The following is a 21318-nucleotide window of genomic DNA, read 5'->3' on the forward strand; positions in this document are numbered from 1 at the left end:
CTTCTGAATTTATTGTGTTTGGTATCACTTTCTATGCCTGGCTCTCTGCACCTTAGCACATTGTTTTGTTAAAGTAGCACTGAAGGGAATTTTTTTCGGCACACTTAACTGTGGAGCTCATGCCTGCTTAATTTTGAACTTGGATGTTTCATTTGATGTCTGTTTTTTACATTGTAAGGAAAGAAAATGGCCATGGAGAATCTAGTTTCTTACAGGCATAATTGCAGGAATTAATCTAGGAGTTATATGTATTTTCTTGTCCCTTAGTATCTGAAAATTCCTTGGAAATTGATATTTTCAATAGTTTGTGGCTTTTCTAGTGTTGTAAGTAGAACTTGCTGTGAACAGGACAAAGTTTGGAAAAACTGATTGACATAATGGGATTTTTTAGTATCAAAAGCAACATCTTATCAGAGCCCTTATCAGATATATGTCTTGCTAGAATAAAATCAAAGCAGGATAGCTGGCAGCTCAGTAAGAGCTTTGCTGTGGGTCAAGGTCAATATGTAATTGCAAGATCCTGGCTTTCCACCACCACATCTTTCAATAAAATACATATGAAGTGGCTGAAAGGATGGAAAACTTTCTCTTTTTTTGTCCATTCATTTTGTAGGAATTTCTGTTCTTATTTCTGCCCCTCCCTCCTTTCATTAAGAATGAACTCTATCATGAAATCTATCTGTAAAACAAACTCTAAAATGCAAAATATTTCAAAAAGAATGATTAATTAAACTTCTGTTAAATGATTCAACATTGAAGCACTCTTCTATATTATATTTCAGAGATTTTAAACATAATCATATTAAAAGCAGTCCTGCCAAGAACAAAGCTTGTAGTTTTTAGGAGAGCTTCACAAATGTGTATTGTTCTCACTACATTGTTTACATTGTTCTTACTAAAACAATAATTGAGAGTGGTTTGAATGAAATTTAAGATTTTAAATTTTTTTAAGTATTGTGCAGGACTGGTTAAAATTACAGCATTCCAATGCTGTACAGCATTCCAGCTGTTAGCACTGTTTAAAATTTCCTATGTTACAAGGGAAGAAAATGATCTAGCTATCTCAGATATGTGCAGCCTTTAACTGTATGACTCCTTTGGGTTTATGGAATACCCACTATTACAATAAGAAACACAAAAATACTGTTAGCCTGACAAAAATCAAACCAAACTGGATTGCTGTGAAGATAGCTTTTGTTTTTTTCCTTTTGCTTTAAGGTTGGAGATGTTTATCTGAGTATGTGGATTCTATCCTGTGAAGCATGTAGGCACGTTAAAGCCTTTTGAAGCCAATAGGGCTGGTAGTGTTAGAAAACATTCTACACATAAGTTGGGGTTTAAATTATTACTATTGCTATTGCATATGGATTTGTTTAGGAGGAAAGGTTCAAAACTTTCCTTTTCACACCTCCTGCAAGACTTTCATTCTTTACATATGCCCCAGGTATTTGTGTGGTATGATACCTTTGAGTACTTCTGGCAAGAAAAACCACCAGTGCCAGATATCACACTTGGAAACATTGGGATACAAATTAACATAGACATTAAGGAAATTTCTTGGTTTAAAATACAGGTTCCTTCTTTGATCTAAAATGACTAATAGCCATGTAGCTTTAATGTAAATTGTAGGTTTGATAAATGGCCATTCTTTCAGTGATGAGTAATTCAAATGAGCAACAACTCATGGTCATAACATTTGTGTAAAGTGATTAAGGATACAGCTGAAAAGTACTTTAAAAAAGAATGGTGTGCACTGAAAGACTGTGAATCCATTTTTTCAGTAACAGAATTTTTTTTATTGTTATTTATGTATTTAGCTAGGATGGTAAGGAGTGGCATTGGAAAATTACAATAATATCAGAGGTAAAATATTACAGTTTGATATGTACCATAATAACATTCTTATACAGATATACAGACACTGGTTTTCATACAGAGTTCTCATAAGATTGGCTAACAGAACTTCAACATGTAAATAAATTGTGGGGAAAGGTTAACAGTAGGATGTTACATGGTGCAAACCCAGGCTAAATGCTATTTTATATATTATGGATGCAAAATGTAAAAAATTGTTAAAATATTAGAATAAATCATTATTAAGGAAGACTGTATGAACTAGAGGGGTATAATGAATGCTGGTAAAGAAAAAGCTTGATGAGAATTTTGGAATTGAGTGTAATCTGTCATAGCAGAAGACATGCTTTTACTAATCTTAGAGATTTCTGAAAGAAGCTACAATATGATTGGACAGAAAAGTTGGTACTGCTTGAGGAAGAACATGCTGCATAGTTATAGTAAATAAAACATGGGGCAGAACAAGCTAATTGGTGTTTATTGTTTATACTTTTATAGTGCAGGAATGATTTCCTGGTAGTGTAAAAGATGACAGTTCTAAAATTGATATGTGTAAATCCATCTTGGTACTTACTGCCACAAGGTATTGTAAGCCATTTGAGATAGAGTTTAGGCATTTGAGATAGAGTTTAGTTATTTGTATGAGCAGCAGTCATCCACAGGCAAAAACAATTTCAAAATGAGAAATATACATTAAAGCTTTAGCACATAAGCAAATTGGATGTGGCTGTGTGGTGAGGAAGAACCACCCTTGATAGGAGTCCTCTGCCTCTATGAGTATGTATGCATACTTATAGATAATAAGAGGAGGTGTGCAGTACTTTGTGCATTTTATTATTTTTTTTTAATCTCCAAAATGGTATTGAAGAGAATGTCAAGCATAGCATAAAGGTACCAATTTGCATGCAGTGTTGTGCAACTAGTACAGGCAATAAAGCTTCACAGTATAGCAAAAGGCATTATTTAAAGCCTATAAATCTGTTATTTTTACATTAAATTTCTGCTCTTTTAATTGCAGCACTCCAGAAGAACAATGTAGGAATGCTTATAATATTAACTTACTTACTGCCCCTGATGTCCTATAAAATTCCCTGCAACATAAATGTCAAATGTATACCAGATAACCTGCAATTGGTTATTATATGCTGACATTCAGGACTGAACTACTATGCATAAATATTAATTAAGTTTGTTTTAAACATCATTGATTAGACTGCAGTACAGAGCCCTATCATTTCTACTTGTCAAGTCTACAAAAATGGTTGTCTGTCTTTTGTTCTGGGGCAGGTGTTATCTTATCATGCAACATGTTCGAAGGCAGAAGTTGATAAATTTAAGGTAAGGATTTCAGTTTTTCATTCCATCTGAAAATATAACAGTAAATTAAAATGGATGTAGATTATCTGAGAGAAAAGTTTTACATCAAAAGAAGAAATTCATAATTAATAATGATCTACAAAGGTTGTGTTACATGTTAGACTGTTAGTCAGGGAAGCTGGGAAAATCTGTGAAAGGATAAAACAAAATTGCTGCATTGATAGTTGCACAGTGGCAAAATACCATTGTCCCAGCACAAGCTGCTAGAACTACATGTCAGCATGGGTTTGATGGCATCCTCATGAAGAGCCACCATAGGAAAGTAATACCGGTGGGAGCTGAGGAAGGGATCAAAGAAAATGAGAGGAACTTGGGACTTTACATGCATACAGTGGGAGGAATATAAAAAAAGTCATGCTTACATTGAGATATTTTTCAGAAAAACTGCCCCTAATATCCAGTTCTCACCTTTTCAACTCCCTACAAAGCAAGTGACAGGTGGTCTTTGTTAGTGCTTTACATCACTGGTTGGAAACTAATCAAAACAATATAAGTCCAAAGACTGACATGTCTTGTGGACCTTCAATAGAGAGCTCATTGCCAAAAATTGATGAAATTGCACCTCTCTCCCTTCCTCCTTGCAAAGCTCTGGCAGCAGATCTCCCTGCTGAGGTCTCCTGAGTCATCCTATCCTGAAATCACTGCTGTTTTCTCTGTTTGTTACATCATTATATTTTGTATAAACCTTTTGTTATAGTAGGGTCATGTTCTAGAGCTGACTGACTAATAAACAATTCCTCCCTCTGGGGGCATTTGGAGCTAAAACTGTCTCCTCTCCCTTTGGTGATTTATTGGCAGGTGTCACAAGAAATGTCTGTTAAGATTTACCTAACGTTCTGGTTCAATCTGAGCAGTAACAAACACACATGACAGAAACAACTAACTGAGAGTAATGCTAGTAGTTCACTGCTGGCTCTTGACTGACATGGGACCTAACAGTAATTAATATCTTTAGAGTGACAATACATTCGATTTGACAACTTTTTAACATAGTACCACAAACATGCTGTAACTGTACTGTACTGTAATTCTTCTTGCTAGTTGATGTTAGCTCCATCTTTGTGATTATATTTGTTTATAGTCTTACTATAATGCTGGTGAGAGACCTTGAGCATAAGCCCTGTGAGGAGAGGCTGAGGGATCTGGGATTGTTTAGCCTGGAGAAGAGAAGGCTCAGGGGGGACCTCATTGCCCTCTACAACTACCTGAAAGGTGCTTGTAGCCAGGAAGGGGTTGGTTTCTTCTCCCAGGCAACCAGCACCAGAACAAGGGGACACAGTCTCAAGCTGCACCAGGGGAGGTTTAGACTTGAGGTGAGGAGAAAGTTCTTCTCCGAGCGAGTCGTTCGTCATTGGAATGGGCTGCCCAGGGAGGTGGTGGAGTCACCGTCCCTGGAGGTGTTCAAGAGGAGATTGGACGTGGCACTTGGTGCCATGGTCTAGTCATGAGGTCTGTGGAGACAGGTTGGACTCGATGATCCTTGGGGTCTCTTCCAACCTTAGTGATACTGTCATACTGCTTTTCCATTAATTTTTATTTACCTAGAATCTCAAGTATATTCTGATACAAAGTGTAAAATTGCAAGTGTTCCTCAAGTTTATTTTCCCTCTGGCTTTCACCAGTGGATTAATTTAATAGCATCACAGAAAGCCTAGGAAGGCTAGTTAAAGTTGATTTTTCATTTGAAATTTTTTCATTAATTTCCTACTGTTATTGGATTAATTCAGAAATGTGCAAATTCACAAATATCCCAGGTATCTTTTTAAGAATTAATCACTGTGAGCAGGTTCTGTTAAACAAATAACATTTATTTCTGTGGTCTCTATGAATTAATGAAAAAAAAAAAAAAACAAACAAGCCCATCTGAGGAAGAAAGCCTTAAGAACTTAAATACCTTTCTGCAGATGCTAGGATGGGAAAAAAGTACAAAATATCATTGATTGTGAAGCTGGAAAATATAGAGGGTAGTTCACTGTATGGAACAATGCAGTTGGTCTCTTCCATACCTGATTTCTACAACTGTCTATGAACAAAGCAGCAATGTAAATTTACACTGAATGGTTTTATACACCTTTTTGAAGCATTCTGCTTCTGGTGTTCCTAGAATATAGCCTTCACTAATAAAAATATGAAAGCTAATTTTTTAAATGTTTATATGATTCAAAATTGTTAATGATTTTTTTTCCTCAGAAGAAAACCAATTATGCAAATCATTACTGTAAAAATCTCTCACCAATCCTTTTCATCCTTTGCCCTAAAGCTTTTAGAATCCATTAGTGCTTGCACTGGCAGGCACACATTTCTAAGGAGGCTAGTGTGAGCGGGACTGTTGTGAGACTCAGACACAGTGTAGGGAGGTGTAGGGAGCATCTTGGCTGATCTGGATGGAAGCACCTAGTCTACTGCCCACACACAGGCAAAGTGGGGATGGAAAACTCATGCTATTAAAGAGAGGTTGTTTTACTGGTGGGAGCGGGGCCTTATCTCTCCAGGTAGACACAAGGGGAAATGCAGAGATCTGGATTCAGATTCTTAGCTAGTCTCTTCATCTCTGTAGGAGATAATCTGGCCCTGGGGAAGGTAATGGGAGGTTTGCCATTGATTTCAGTAGGAAGTTGCTGTCTCCAGCTTTTTTTGGCCTTTGTTAAATAGCATAGTAACATTCCCTTTGCCACCTTCCACCTATTTTTTCATGGCAGTTTCATTTGTACCGCATTTTCTGATAGAACAAAAACTCTGAAAACAAGTTAAAATTTAAGATCTGTTCCACTTAATTGTATGTTAAGCTGTCATGCAGTGTAAAATGGGTCCCTTTTCCTGAAAATAGGTAGGGTTTTTAAATGAGGGAACACATATGGAAGCTTAATTGATAGTTTATGTAACAGCCAATTGAATCGTAATTGATTATTCATCAGAAGTAATAGTGGGGTGTCTGCCATTATTCCATATTTGGCATATGTATTGTTCGTGAATTATTTTTGTTGCTTAAACTAAGAAAAACCAAACCATACAATTTATAGTAAGTATTGTACACACTCCGTCTGTTGCCAGTTTATTTTACATTTATTTGCTACCAAATATTTTTCAACTTTAATTTTTTTTAGACTTGGATTATGATGACTTCCAAAAAACCCCAAAATCCAATACGCCACTAAATTCATATAAACTGCATAGTATTTATTAGGTTTTGTGATACATGCTGCATTACATCGTTATAGGTAGATTTTGGATACCACTGCTCTAGATACAAGGACCAAATTAAACTTCACTTTTCATGGGCATTTACAAGTGTATATATATAAAAAAATCCACTTTGAATGCAAACATTTCTTGCACATCTGAGAATGTCCATCTGAAGTCTTGAGCCTGATTTATCACAATGCTTCTCCGTACTTCCACCTACATGACTACACTAAATTCAGACTCAACTTTGACACGATAAGCTAAAAGCAATACACCAGCCACAGAACCACAGAGTGTTAGGGTTTGGAAGGGACCTCGAAAGATCTCTAGTCCACCCCCCGGGCCAGAGCTTGAGCACCTAGAGTAGGTCACAGAGGAACCTGTCCTGCAATGAATCATACTGATACTCATTTATTATTTTTTTCAGAAGTTAGAAATAGCAATTCGGTTCTCACTTGTATTTGAGATTTAAAAGACAATTCCATTTACATTGTGCTTACTAATGCTAGTATTTAGCTGCATGCATTTGTATTTTTGGAATAGAAAAATGCAAGGCTAGTGAAGTCTGATTAGTCTAAGACTGATGCTATCCTATAACATTCTTCTGTAGTGCCAGGTTTCTTCACATTGAAATGTAGGCTCTCCAAGCCTAAAAATAGTTGTCATGTAGGCAAATATAGAAATCCAAAAGAATGCAGAATTGTGTCCAGGATAGGATATTTATGGCAAGTTACTGACTTCTGAGGCAGTAATGAACAAGTCCTGTGACTTAGCAAGCAACCCACAAACACGTATCACCTTTAAATTTGACTAATATAGTTTCCAAAGAGAAGATGTAAACACTGTCCTATTATAGTTTCCAAAGAGAAGATGTAAACACTGTCCTGTTATGGGTAATATACACGAAGCTGTTTCTAAGAAGCTAACCTAATTGTGCAGCTGTGAATGGTATAAGCCAGATCAATATTTAATGACTATGATGCATTATTTATGGCCCTGTGAGAGATTCCCTTTTTTAGGTCAAACAGCACACAGGAGAGCTATACAACAACAAATAATGTGTCAGCTGCTTTACAGAATATTTAATTCAAAATGTAGCATGAATAGCAATTCTTGTATTTTCTCAATTCCATAGCCCTAATGTATGACTAGGTAAAAGACCTACCTCCACACAGGGAGGCCTTTGTCTTTCTCTTAAAAACCTGGACATTTGACTAAACAAGAACAGAAAGAGTAGAATCAAAAAGGATACTTTTAGGATGGCTACTGGATATGACAGTGTTAACAGTTAAATCCATGAAAGATGATGGATTAATTTGGTATTTGGCATGTGCCACATGTATGATATAAAATGAATTTGTTATTCATGTCTGATGCTGCTCAATTTTATATTCACCCTTAAATGCATAACAGTGGGCAGCAAAATGAAAATTTCAATTTTATGTGTGTTCATTTTTATCTCCAGTTCCTGTAAAGATTGGGAAAGCATTTATAAGTTATGTTATTCTCTCCTGTGATGCCATCTTTCAGTTTTAGCTACTTTTATGTTCTGGTAATTAAATCATTCTTAATGGTTTATAATAATTACATTATAGTCTTCCTCAGTAATTAAATTTCAGAAAGGCAAGCTGGCCTTTGTGTTTTGAACCACTTATGAAATATTGCCATTTAAGTATGTGTAGCTGGAAGATGAGATTTTTATGCATTGATGACACTACCATTTCAATCTGCTAGGTAACAATGATTTTCCAAGGATTGAAGGCATATAATCACACTGCAAAGTCAGTATTGTAAGACTTCATCCCAGCCATGCATATGTTGAAACACACACAGCTCTTTAGTGACCTACAATTCTGTGTAAGTGCATGAAGTATTCTTCACATGTTAGGTATTTTTCAGATTGTCTTCCAAGACTAGTCACACGGACTCTTGGACTCCACCTTCACAAGAGAGTCTCTGCTGGCACCAAGCACCCCAGTGCTATTGAGGCTGCTCAAGTCACTGGGGGTAGTGACAAATGGAGGAAAAATAAGGAGAAACCTTGAGAGTAAACAGAGCTTTGGTGTTAATACTGAGCTGTGTCTCCTTTTTCCCTTTTAGGAAATGCATGTTAACAAGATGTTAAACAGTTTTTCTCTTGATTTTCTGCATACACTGCCCACATAAGACAGGACCTAAAGCTCGGTGTTAAGACATCCATAATTTATGAAACTGAGGTCTTTATTGTATTACATTATTTCACACACTTTTACATGTGCCTGTGTCTTCAGTTGTCATGGAAACAAGAAGTGAGGAACACATTGCGTACACTGAAAATTATCAAAAATAATAAGTAATTATTACAAATAATATACTGGAGCTTTTAGACTAGTTTCTGAGATGGGAGGCTGTCGCCTGTTGATATCAAGCTAGTGCTTTGTAGTTCAAAGATACATAAAACCAAAATTATTTTTTACAATTTCCATGAAGAGGAAATGGCATGGAGGAGTAGAGAAAGACTGTTCATGGGCTTTTCTCACACAGTTTAGATTTGGAGGCATCAGATGAAATTACCAGGGCACAGGGTTTTTTTAATCTGACTGAAGATCATTCTTCTGCAAATACGTAGTTAAACCATATGACCTATCACCATAGGTGTTAATGAGTTAAAAATTAGGAATTAACAGAAGGAAAAGGCAAACAAGGACTATGGTGCAAAGTCAGTCATCTCTGCCTCAGGAAATCTCCAAAGTGCAGCTCACTGAAGCTTAGATGGATTGACCAAGGAAGTACGTTTTCTCAGTTTAAATAATTAGTTTTCTCCGCTTTTGGTCGCTCTCAAAGCTAAGGTTAGAACAACCTAAGCTAAGGCTTAGAACAACCTTTGGTCTGACACAATACAGCTATTGTTATTTTATTAATCAGTGCCTTCCAGCAGCACTGCTAGGGTGGGGGAAAAATAAAAAGGACAGGAAAAAAAAAAAAGCATCGCATCTACATTCTTTGCATTGCTTTTTATCACCCAGGAGAGAGGCCAGGCCTTCTATGAGAAATGTGCTTTGACTTGATCATTGCTGTCATAAGTCTCTGAAATGGCAGATCCCAGAGTTTGAGAGAAACTCCCAAGTTTGTTGAATTGTTTGTTTTAGTATGTTCTGTTTCTTTTTACTTTCTCAACCGCCTGGCCCAGAAGCAATTCTGGATTGTCCTGCCAAGCTGTTCTTCATCTCCTTGTCTTGGTTCCAAGAGTTGATTCTCACGTGCTCTTCTCCTAATACAGCAGCTCTTCTCATACAGATATTATTGCCTGTTCCAATATGATAGGTTTTACTGACATGTAAAAGAGCAGTGTAACAGTTTGTGGGGAAAATTTTTTTTTTTGCTTTAACTTCTTCCATGAGTCATTTTATCAGAAAAAAAAAAGTGGGCTTTCTTCAGTGTGTCAGAGGCATAAGAAACATGTTTACAAACTAATTTTGGAACTGTCTTACTAGCCATTGGAATGGGCTGCCCAGGGAGGTGGTGGAGTCACCATGCCTGGAGGTGTTCAAGAGGGGATTGGACGTGGCACTTGGTGCCATGGTCTAGTCATGTGGTCTGTGGTGACAGGTTGGACTCGATGATCCTTGAGGTCGCTTCCAACCTTGGTGATTCTGTGATTCTGTATGATTCTGTGACTAGTGCCATACTACAATGTCTACCCTAATTCCAGGCATTGTTAATAGGAAAAAGCTAATGGGAATTCTGAATTTGCTATCAAAAAACTCTAAACATTCTGTACTTGAATTTAGTGGCTTCATAGCTGGTCGAGATGAGATTACATTTTTGCAAAAGTTCACTGAAAGGATTCTTCTTGTATTTCTAAATGACCACATTTATTACTTCCAGGTGAAAACACAGAGCTCCCAAAGTAAAATGTTCCCTTTCCTTCAGGGGAGGTGGAATGTGAATTTTCCAGAATGCTGTGGAGGGAGGGTTTACAAGGAGCGGTTTAACCTGGTGAGGCTCAGACACTGAACTGCTCTCTGAAGGGGCTGGCACTCTTTGGTGGCTATAGAGAGGTAAAGGGAGATTATAGTGGTCATGAAGAGTACATCCATCCCATCTGCCTGCCCCTGAGTATTTGCAGTCTAACTAGGAGGGTTCCTTGTCCTCATGTTGTCATACCATCTGAACAGAGCAGTGCAGTTCATGTTTTCTCGTCTGCAAAGAGGGAACAGAAATAGTAAAACATCTCTGTAACAGATTTCAGGGTTTCTGCTTTCTGACTGCAAAAGATTTGTATGATGCAGCTGTGTTGCATTTGTATGATAAGCCTGCACAAAACCAGTTTATTTTGTGGTGAAGGAGATAGTTTTAAAAAATATATATTTGTTAAAAAAATCTTTTTCTGGAGGAAAAGCTACGTTTGATTTGAGAGATTAAGGCAAAATAGAGAAACCTGTGGCCTGGAAGCTAGATGAAGCTCATGATTTAATCATATATTCATGCACAGGCTTAGCACAGGTCATCAAACAAATTTTTGAAAGGGATAGGCATCTTTCAGCAAGGAATAGGTTCTGGTCTGTGGGTTATGTCAGGGCAAGGGTATAATGCAGATGTCAATAAGGAATTTCCTGTGAGTTTTCTTGTTTTATAATATGCAAAGACAAAATATATTTATTCTTAAGTGTTTATGTAATCATTAAGTACATTTACACTGTAGGTTTAGAAGAATGGTGCTTAAGGGTTAGGATTAAAAAAAATGGGAAAAATCAATATTGATATTCTCACTGCAAAGTAAAGACACACACTTAAATAATATTAAATATTAAGTTAAAAATATTAAATAATAAATGACTACTTCTATATTCAGCTACTTCATAGCTAGACCAGAGCTCAAATCTCTTTGTTAAATACTGTACCAAGTAGTAAACTTCAATCACTGAGAGTAACAGAAAATTAAAATTATGTGCATGGTCAAAACCAGTATTCATAGTGCTTCTTCTAAAAAGCATTCTTGTGCAAAGCTGAAATATAATTCAATTTGTTTAGATACTAATTCTAAGAGTTTCAGCTATATTCTGATATTCTTTTAGAGTAATAAACCCCCCATTCTAAATAGTTTAAAATATTACTGACTTAATTGCTTTTAATAGTAGCTGTTTTTCAGTGTCTTAATAATTATGCACACTAATACAGTGGTACTTCAACAACAGAAATTTTCAGCAGAGGAGTAATAAAACACTTGTGGTTATTAATTTACCCATACTAAAAAAGAAGTGTTCTTCTTTGCTGCTCTCAAATACTGCATTTTATTATCTACATGAGAAGTTCTGTATTTCTTGCATCTGTTTTCCTATTCAGAACCAGTTTGTCTAGGACTTGAGAGTGTTTAGAAAAACAAATTAGAAATAGTAATTGTTTGGGACATAGAATTACTCATAAGTGAATGTGAAATGATTTATGATCCAGCAGACCTGTTGTCTGTCCTTCAATCTGATTGGTCATCATACCACACAAGAATCTCTTTTCATCTGAAAACATCAAGGGATGAGCACAGTTCAGCGTTGCTGCCCCTGTTTAGCCACCGACCATGCAAAAAGCAATAAGGCATAGGATGCATTTAAAATGTCATGCAAGCCTGAGGAATATCTGATGGATGATTTTTTAAAAAGAAATCATCACTTTTCAAATTATAAAGTAGTATGCTTCAGTCTGTGGCAGATGTGGGAATTTATATTTGGAAAGGTTTTCAAACAGGAAGAAAAATCTATCTAGAAAAAACTTGCACAGCTAAATTGGAGCAGAGTAATTTAAAAAAAATAACGAGTTGGGGTATTTTAGTGAGTGATGGTACTTTCGGAGTTTATCATCATTGTCATGATTCTTTTGCCATGAATAAGGAGCAAATTATTCCCCACACAACTGACAAACATCCCTGGAGCTTATCCTGTATGTGACAGCTCACAGTTCTGAGACCTGCATTCCCAGATCAGCCCAGTAAGACCATTGGCACTGTTTTCTTTAAGTAATGGAAGAAAGAATTCTTTTTAAAAATCCAGAAAAATAGCAGCATATCTCATATTTGAAATTTTTCTTTATCTGTGCTTGGATTCTTTTTGTAGCTCCAGCAGACTAACAGTTACAACTGGTAATTTTTCACCAAACTTCATGTGGATAGACATTTTCAATTGCCATTGATATCAATCTTAATTTTAAAATTAAACAAGTACCCTGGTAGCTCTACTTACTTTAAATCCAGGGGTTAGGGATTTTTTTGTTTGTTTTCCTTAGCACATACCCTGCAAAGTTAAATACTTGGCTTATTTCTGCCTTCATACAGTGTTCTGGCTGCAAATGGTTGTCATAAACATATTAATGATGTTGATTTTAAATTATCCATTGGTATAGGCTGGGGTTTCTTACAAAATACAAGCAAACACAGATATCCCCCAAAGGAAGAAGGCAGTGTCCTTTAAGGGCTTTTGACACTGCCAACATGTTCACACTAGAGCTAGAGCATTTTTGCAATCAAAGTTCTTTGAAAGTGAAGAATGGAAAATAGAGAAATGTTTTCTGAGATGAATCTGTTTGGCCACTGGGTGCCATCCTTGCTCCACTTTAACGCTGGTCGCCTAGCAGCATTTCTCTCAAGCAGTAAAATCTTGAAAAAGGTAATACCAGTGCAATTTCACACCACCATAATGTGTCTGTGCGTGCATGTAGTAGAATACGTTAGCAGCGCAGGCAGTGTGTACTTGTGCACATCATCAAGAAGAGAAATACCCTCATGGGTTCAGCCTCATTATATCCAGTCTCATTCCCAGTATTTTTCTTTCACATTCCTCCATCAGCTGGTAAAAGTGAGACTGTGTTGAAAGACCTGTTCTCACACAAATGTGTGAATGATTATGATCTTGTGTAGTATTAATTTAGGCTCTGGGATTTATTTGAAGGAAAAAATTACATGGATGTGCATTTGTTTCCTAGATCAATTCCTATTTGGGGTGTGTGAGCCTCTATCCTCCAAGCAAAACTACATATACCATATGCTATGTAAAAAACAGTTGCGATTACAACGTTCTATGGGTTATGTTTCGTTGTCTGCCTGTGTGGAGTGGGGATTCCTCTGTTCTTTTAGTCTCCAAAGCCTCTTGGTTTAGTCTGGGCAAAATCCCAGGCAGAGGAAATTACCTTCTAACAGAGAGATTGTGTCAGTAGTTTTGCATCTTAAGTCTTTCGAATTTAAAGTGTAAACACTTTAAATGTATGAGAAATAGACTCTAGCACTTAGCTTTCTTGCTGAAACTGTATAGGAAATGTGCAGATTGTACCCCAGGCAAAACGAGGAAACTGAATATTTTATGAGGCCATTTATGTGAAGTGTTCCATCATCTTGTGCTTTCCAACAAGCTACACCCAGCTCTGAACACACACACACACACACACAGAGAGAGAGAGAGAGAGATGAGAACCTCAGCTATCAGTGTTTTCCAGCACCTTTGTGGTCCCCCTGCACATAAAGCATCTTGTTTGGTGTGCTTAAACATAGCCCTGCTTTCTGTGCTGCTATGCAGCTGTGTATTGTATTCCAGTCCCTGGAACACACCAAGCTTATGGGCATACAAACCCACCCCAAAACAACAACAAAAAATTTCCATTCATGGAAATAAACATCATCGATACTACTGTTAAAGTGATGCCAGTTATCTACTTGCATTATCTACACCTTTCCCTGAAGGAGACCTGTTGCTGTGCGTGGTAATAAGGAAAGGTTGTAAGTGGCATAATCACAGATGCAAGGTGTCTTGGAGAAAAACATCAGCCAGATATCATAATTAACATGTATTGTAGGGCCTTCATTAAGAAGATCATGAATGATAAGAAAAAATATATATGGCTGTGCTGCAACATTTGACCTCGAAGCAGCAATAGAGCAGCTTTTGTTTAATATATAGGTAGCATGTAAAGAGCTAAAGAAATACAAGATTTAATTGCCTAATATTTGGTTTTTTTGTTGAAAAAAGCAGGATCTGTAAATTTAATTTTTTGTCAGAAATTTTGCAGTGATTAGGCTGTGAGTCGAGTGTGATCTAGAGCTCTGTACCTCTATGTGCTTGGGCCTTCTCTTCTGGTGTAGTTTGCAGGATGAAGGGTGCTGTGGAGGATGTGCTTTCTGCTACAGGGAGAGGAGTTGGGCTCTGTGTTCACAGTCTCTCCTCAGTCTCACACAGTATAATCCTCTTGGCTTGCTAAACTGTGGCAAGATAAAACTCTCAGAGGTTTTGGGAGACTACTCTTGTCGCCAGTCCTGAATGCTCCTAGGGAGTGATTGGTGGATTCAAAATAGAATAAGTGGATTTCTTTTAAACCTGAAACCAGAATTTGATTAAAACTAAGGAGAAAAAGACAAAGATAGTACAAATGTTAAGGATAATCACTTCAATGCTGTCTGTAGCTTCCCTGAACATGTATGTTGTAAGTTTAAAGATGTTTTCAACATTATTTGTTGTCTACCTGGCAATCTTGTGCTATAGCTGTCACTCTAGCAGACCTGAAATAGGACTTTCTCCCCAGTGGAGCAGTAGCCCACTCATATACATGCATAACTTTCACCATCAATCACTGTATTGCCTGAACAAATTGTTCCAAGTGCTCATAAGGAAAATTTTGTCAGCCAGCAGGGACACCACCCAGTACCATTGCTGTGCAATCCAGCAGCAGTGCCATGGCACATCACCAGCAGACTGGCTTGGTGCAGTTGCTGCTGGGATAGAAAACAGACTGTAGCACCAGTGTATACATCATTGTGGCACTGGTGGAGTTTTTGAGGTTTTACTGAGGTGTTGGTTGTTGGGGTTTTTTTATGGTGGTGTTTTTTTATTTTTCTTCTTGGTGTCTGTTCTTGGCACCACCTTCGCTTCTTTCTCTCATGCACTGTCTCGTACCATGTGTCCAGCTGAGATCTGCCAGGCACAGTTTGGGCTGTTTGCCACCAAAAGAGTCAGCTCCTCACTGTGCCTTCACATCATGTCCTCTGTGAGAACCCTGACCCTGCACCTTCTACCCTTAATCAGGTTTTTTTCTTCTGAGTCTTCAAGGAAGCAGCTAGGGCCTTTCCTCCCTTTCTTAGGTAGTGTTGTAGAGGAGAAGGCTACCTTGTATGCCTCTTCCTTCACCCTCACAAATTTATGGGCTTGAGGGGGTCAGTGTACATTACCCATTTTGCTCTTCATGGGAGCAACAAAGCTCTCTGCTTTCTGAAACCAAGTAAGGCTGCTGTGGGAAATGGCAGCCTGCATGCTTGCCACTTTTGTATCACGGAGAAATACTTGTCCTGGGTTTGCTGCTTGTGTTTGTTTAAAATTCTGGGACAGAGACTGAATAGACCTTTTGTATGAGCTTCTCATCTGCACCAATGGTCATAAAAAGTCGACAGTTGCTAGCCTGTAGTATGTGACACACTGGTTATTTCCTAATCACCATAAGCCAAAAGGACGTGAACGCTCCCTTGCGCGCCTCGGGAGATCATTGTGTCAAATGTGCATGCCCTGTAAAACTCCAGTCCTAGGCTGCTGTGGTTATGGACTTTGGCCTTAAGAATAATGGATGCTCAGACCATTAATTGTTTTTATTTTATGTCTCTGTTCTTTTAAAATAGAAATTTCTTGTTCCTTTTATAGGCTGCCATATATTTTGTTTCTGTGTACTGGGAAAAAAAAAACTTGAACATCAAGGACTGATTTTTAGCAACATAAATAATGTATTTTGGGGTTTTTTGTGTCACAGTTCATAACAAAATTTTAAATGTAATATTCTTATCTCTGAAATTTATTATTCCTTTTGATGGGTCCCAGTTTCAAAAAGTGGTGTGTTCAGACAGGATTGATTGACTGATCAGAATCATTCAAAATACTTTCAGCTTTTTAGGTATAATTCTGAGCCTACCTTTGAAATAGCACGGGTAACACTGTAATAATGTATCTTACCTTGCCCTTCTAAAAATAAAATTATAAGAAGATAAATCCTTTCCTTAGACACATATAGTCTTATACCAAAAGCAGACAGTTAAAAATGTAATTTTGTCCTGAGCTTATGATGCATTATAATAATTTTTAAAAAATTCTAATTGCTATGTGTGATATTGATATATTGCTTAATGGCTACTTGTCTTGTTCTAGTAGAAGAAGCAGAACAAATAACTTTCTTAATGCCATCAAGTTTCTCTTTTAATTAAAGCAAATACTAGCTTTCATACTAAGCAGTATTTGTTTGGTAAGTGATCAAATCAAATACAGCTTTTTGAAACAATACTAAATGCAACTGTCTTTGTTCTACATTTCATGTCTAAATTACATTAATGTGCCAGTTAGGGATGAAGTAGTTTGTACTACATATATGTGCTTCAGCTGTAGATTTTGAAGCTGGATGCAAGAGCAGCACTATTCCCAGTGAAACTTCGACCAAAACAATGAATGACCTTTTTGAGCTAAGGACTCAGACATCTACTGTGGGTCTTTGGGCAGAATTTGGGGATTTGTTTTCATAATTACAACTGTCTGGTGATCTGCTTAGTTACTGTGAAAAGGTTTTGAATACATATATCTTGTTTCAGGGACACTGTTAATATCTTTTGCATCTGTACATTGAAGTCTGGCACACAGAAACAGGGAGACTAGCAGATCCGACAGTAGCAAAGCTGTATGAGGTCTCCTTATCTCATGTTCTCATCCAGCTGCTTTGGACACCCTCAGTCCACACCCTCACTTCTATCTTGTTCCAGTCTCCAGTTGTGGTTATTTGAGTGTTCCTGTGACCTCACTCAGAGAACTTGAATTTGGTGGAAGTTGCTGGAAGGCAAATAAATTGGGATATTTTTTTGACCCTTGAAAAGGGTCATTGGACTTGCTGATCTCAAGAGTTCTTTTCCAGTGTAAATGATTCTGTGATTCTGGGTGATTTCACCTTTGAAGGCAGCAGCAATGCTACTGTGATAATCACATTAAAAAACGCACACCATTTAGAATGACAACATGGAGAATAATACAGGTGCAGACTTTAAGTCTCTTCAACACTCACTCCCCTTTACTGTAAATATTTTAAAATTCTCTCTAAATGCTGCTGTCCTGCTTCTGCTGTAGTTGGTCATTGGAAAAGAGGTGCTAACTCAGCATCATGAAGGGCAGAGAGATGCCATCAGCAGTCTGCAGTAACAGATGGAGGCCTTTAAAAGTCACATTGCTCTGGCATTAAAACATCCCTGAGCTGAAACATTTGATTCTTTGCCCTTTGGAAAGAGTATGAAATGTGTCAGACTGGAACATAACAAGCTTTGGTCTTCAATGGCTATGTAGTGCAAATTTGTCCACTACTGCTAATAACTGACTTTAAAGATACATTTTAAGAGAGGCCTGCAGCTATAAATATAAGCAAGTATCTCACAGGCCTTCAGACATGAAAAGAACCATATATAAATAAAACTCTTTGCAATCAGAAAATACTGTCTCCAATAGAGAGACAGAAGACTGAGAGATTAAAGAAGGCATTGCCTTTAAATATTCTTCACTTTGATGCTTTCTGTCCAGGTTTTTTCTATCAGTCTGGCAATATTTTCTGATTAGGAAACCGCTATCCATTCAACATGTCATTGTCCATAGGGCTATCTAAAAAGTGGACTATATTTGATACCTGAATTTATTGACATAGAGTAGAGTAGAATAGAGTAGAATAGAATAGAATAGAATAGAATAAAATAAAATAGAACTAACCAGGTTGGAAGAGACCTCTGAGATCATCAAGTCCAACCTAGCATCCAACACTATCTAATTAACTAGACCACCACATTGGAAAGAAGCTGAGCATACCAAGTGGTAGATGTATTTATTTTAACAAATCCATATTCACATACTTAGCAGTAGGTTTCAAAATGCTTTGATGTCTTATCCACATTGGTAGTAAAACTGAAGTATGAAGAGTTCAAGCTGACACAGCAAAGTGGGATTTCAGTCCAGTATTTTCTGCATTTAGCTGGACTGCTTCCATGCAAGTGAACACTTTTCAAGCAGAATACTTTATGAAGAGCTTGCCAGTTTCCTTACATCTGCTTTTATCACATTACCAAACACAGATATAAAGGATTGCTAAGAATGCATGATTAGAAAAAATCGTGCAAAACCATTTAGTAAGTCTTCCCTGCCTATATGTGGACTGATATGTTATTCTTGTGTTCTTTGTATCAAATGGGATGAAAAACTCTGGTTTTGTGTAACATCCAATGCTGAATGAAGTTAACACAATCAGACCCTTAAGTTGTAGGTATCTTCTGTGTAAGAAACTCCTTAAACTGCCTATCAGTCTGTGCAATTTTGCAGGTAATAAGGATGAAATAAGAGGATTCTGGCAAGTTGAGACAAAATGTAGTCATCACCTTCAACTGCCCTCTCTCCACCACTGACCAAAACTTATAACCATTTTCTGCTGATTAAGTTTTTCCCTATATAAGGAGTTATCTTCCTCTGACCATTTTTTATGCTGGCACCATGTGATCTGTCTACTGGTCTCCACTGGCAGTACACCTGACTGCCTGAAACTAGAAGACTTTAGCTTAGTGTAGCTTTCACTTGCTGAAAACTCGACTTCAAACTCACACAGGAAGTTTGATTTGCAAAACTTTGTGGGTCATTAGGGAAATCCAAATGTTTCATCCCTATTTGGAAAGATGCTCATGACCTTACAGCAGCTATCACACCTAGAAGTTATTCAGGAAAGGAAGCTTGATCCCTTTCACTTACCTCCAAGGGATCATTCTCATACTATTTATAACTATAGACTTATTTAAATTTATGGTATGCTTTCCATATGTTTTCTGAGTAGCAGTACTGGTCATTATGAAAGTACTAGGGTGGTATGTGACAGAAACTTTAAGCAGGATTAAAATAAAAGCAATTTGCAACAACTTTAACCAAAGTGGATGAAAAAAACATTCAGGAAATATGTTCAGTAAGAGGAGCAGAAGTCTCCCTTTTTGATGGTGTTGATTGATTGTGATCAGTTTCTTCAGCCCTTACCATGAGAATGTTGTAAAACGCTCTGTGTTCCATGTATTTGGAAGTATGGTGGTTATTAATGGCATATGGCCCTTTAGTGATGGCTGATGCAAGGTAAAGCTCAACCAGTCGCTTGTCTCTTAGCTGTTCACATATACCAACCAGGCTGTGAAGCAATTTAGGTGATAGGAAAGAACAATGAGAAACAAACCTGTCTCTGATCCTGAAATGAGTACAAAGGGGTTTTTCCTTCTTCTTGTATCCATCCCACCCCATCTCATTGCACATCTGAATATGGGGTAGCCACAGGTCTTGTCTCTGGGCTCTTCTTTAGGGACATGACATCCTCTTTTTCAGGTGGTGATAGTTTCCCAGTCTGGTAACTGCCCAGTTTGTTCTTTATTAGGCAAGATCAGTTTCATTTTCTGTGTTAAGACCCGCTTGTGTTTGTGGTTCCTTCCAAAAGAAATTTTTGCTCTAATACCACGGGATATGGAGATGCGACCAGAGGAAGCACATCCATCTTTAATTCACCATACACTCACAGAAGAGTCATGTGCATTTTCCACAAGGATGAAGCACATTGAAATTGTTTGGTCTGCAGGGTAAAATGACTTGAGAGTGTAATGTCCTTAATTGTTTTTAGAAAGGGGAAGTTGGACTTCAAAATGTTCAGAAGGAAGCAAGCCTTTTAAGTTATTTTAAATCACTGTGGTGCTTTAAAAAAATTATTTCACTGTAACTTAAATTTTAATTGCTTGCCCCTTCCTATTATTGTCATGATGCTTTCATCCCCTCTGTTTTCTTGGAAGAGAGTGCTGTTATTGCTGTTTATTTTAAGAAATCCACTGGAACTTGTCCTACAGTGAAGCAAAATTTCAGGGATGGATATGTTTTAATATTCCATATTATGAATATTTTTATATCTTTGTAATTTAAAAAATGAAGTTTTAATGACCACTGTCCTATAAACCCTGGACTGCTGCATTTCCAGCATAAAAAGCTGAGGACAGACGATGCCAGGTGCAGCCAGAATATTGCTGCAGCCCCACAACATATCATTTTTTAAACATTATTCAAATTAGTCTCAACACTCATAATTCTGTTGTTTCCTTTATTGCTGTTGTAAAGCAAATGACTCTTTTATACAAATGTTATCTCCTGGCTATTAATTCAGCAGTTATTTTGGATTATGGCACTCCTGTTAAATTTAGGAACGTAAAACCTCATAAATATTCAAAAGTTTCAGACTTACTTAGAAAGAAATTGTTTTTGACTTACTTTGTTAATATCCTGTTGTTCAGTTTGTAGTAGATGTGGAATATATTGTTGTTTCTCCCCTGTTTGTCAAAGGGGAAAATATTTGTAGCTGAGCAGCTGCTTCAGATGTTCTTCCTTGAATTGTAACAGGCTGGTAAAAGTGTTTGTTTCCAGTGGGGAGAGGGGCAGAAAAAAACAAGGAAAATATCTGTTTTTCTTTAAGAGGACAAAAATATGAAAATTTTAATCAAAGCCTGCTCCAGAGTTAATAAAAATGCACCAGTACATTAGTAAAGATAGTTTTACCAAACAATTTCAAGTAGGTCTACTTACAGTGAAATGTTAAGGTTTTTTGTTTAGTTTCTTTTTTTCCCTGCATCTTTGTTATTTAAACTTCTCTCTAAGGAAGAAACAAGTGAAATGCATAAATGTGTGTATTCACTCAGAGACATTTTGTAGAGAGTGCATTTGCTATGTAAGAACGTGTTCATACGCTGAATATTAGCATGCATCTTGAGCAGCCCCCCCCAAAGCTCTGAAGAATAACTGAATGATTAAAAAGTTACCATTTTTGCATGGCTGCTGAAGGTCTGGACAGGGAAGTCTCTGGGCTAATGTTCCTGTTTCACACCTAACT

The 21318-nt window shown here is 37.2% G+C and overlaps 1 protein-coding gene across 3 annotated transcripts in view; it reads left to right on the plus strand.

The window, feature by feature from the left end:
• PDE11A (phosphodiesterase 11A) overlaps nt 1-21318 on the plus strand; it is a 126315-nt gene that overhangs the window by 65750 nt on the left and 39247 nt on the right. For all 3 annotated transcript variants that reach the window (XM_054174135.1, XM_054174149.1, XM_009906662.2), the window contains one exon: nt 3142-3192. In XM_054174135.1, the coding sequence (XP_054030110.1) occupies nt 3142-3192 (51 nt within the window). The remainder of the gene's footprint in view (nt 1-3141; nt 3193-21318) is intronic.

Source organism: Dryobates pubescens, chromosome 2 (genome assembly GCF_014839835.1).
Source record: "Dryobates pubescens isolate bDryPub1 chromosome 2, bDryPub1.pri, whole genome shotgun sequence".
In the NCBI taxonomy this organism is placed as follows: domain Eukaryota; kingdom Metazoa; phylum Chordata; class Aves; order Piciformes; family Picidae; genus Dryobates; species Dryobates pubescens.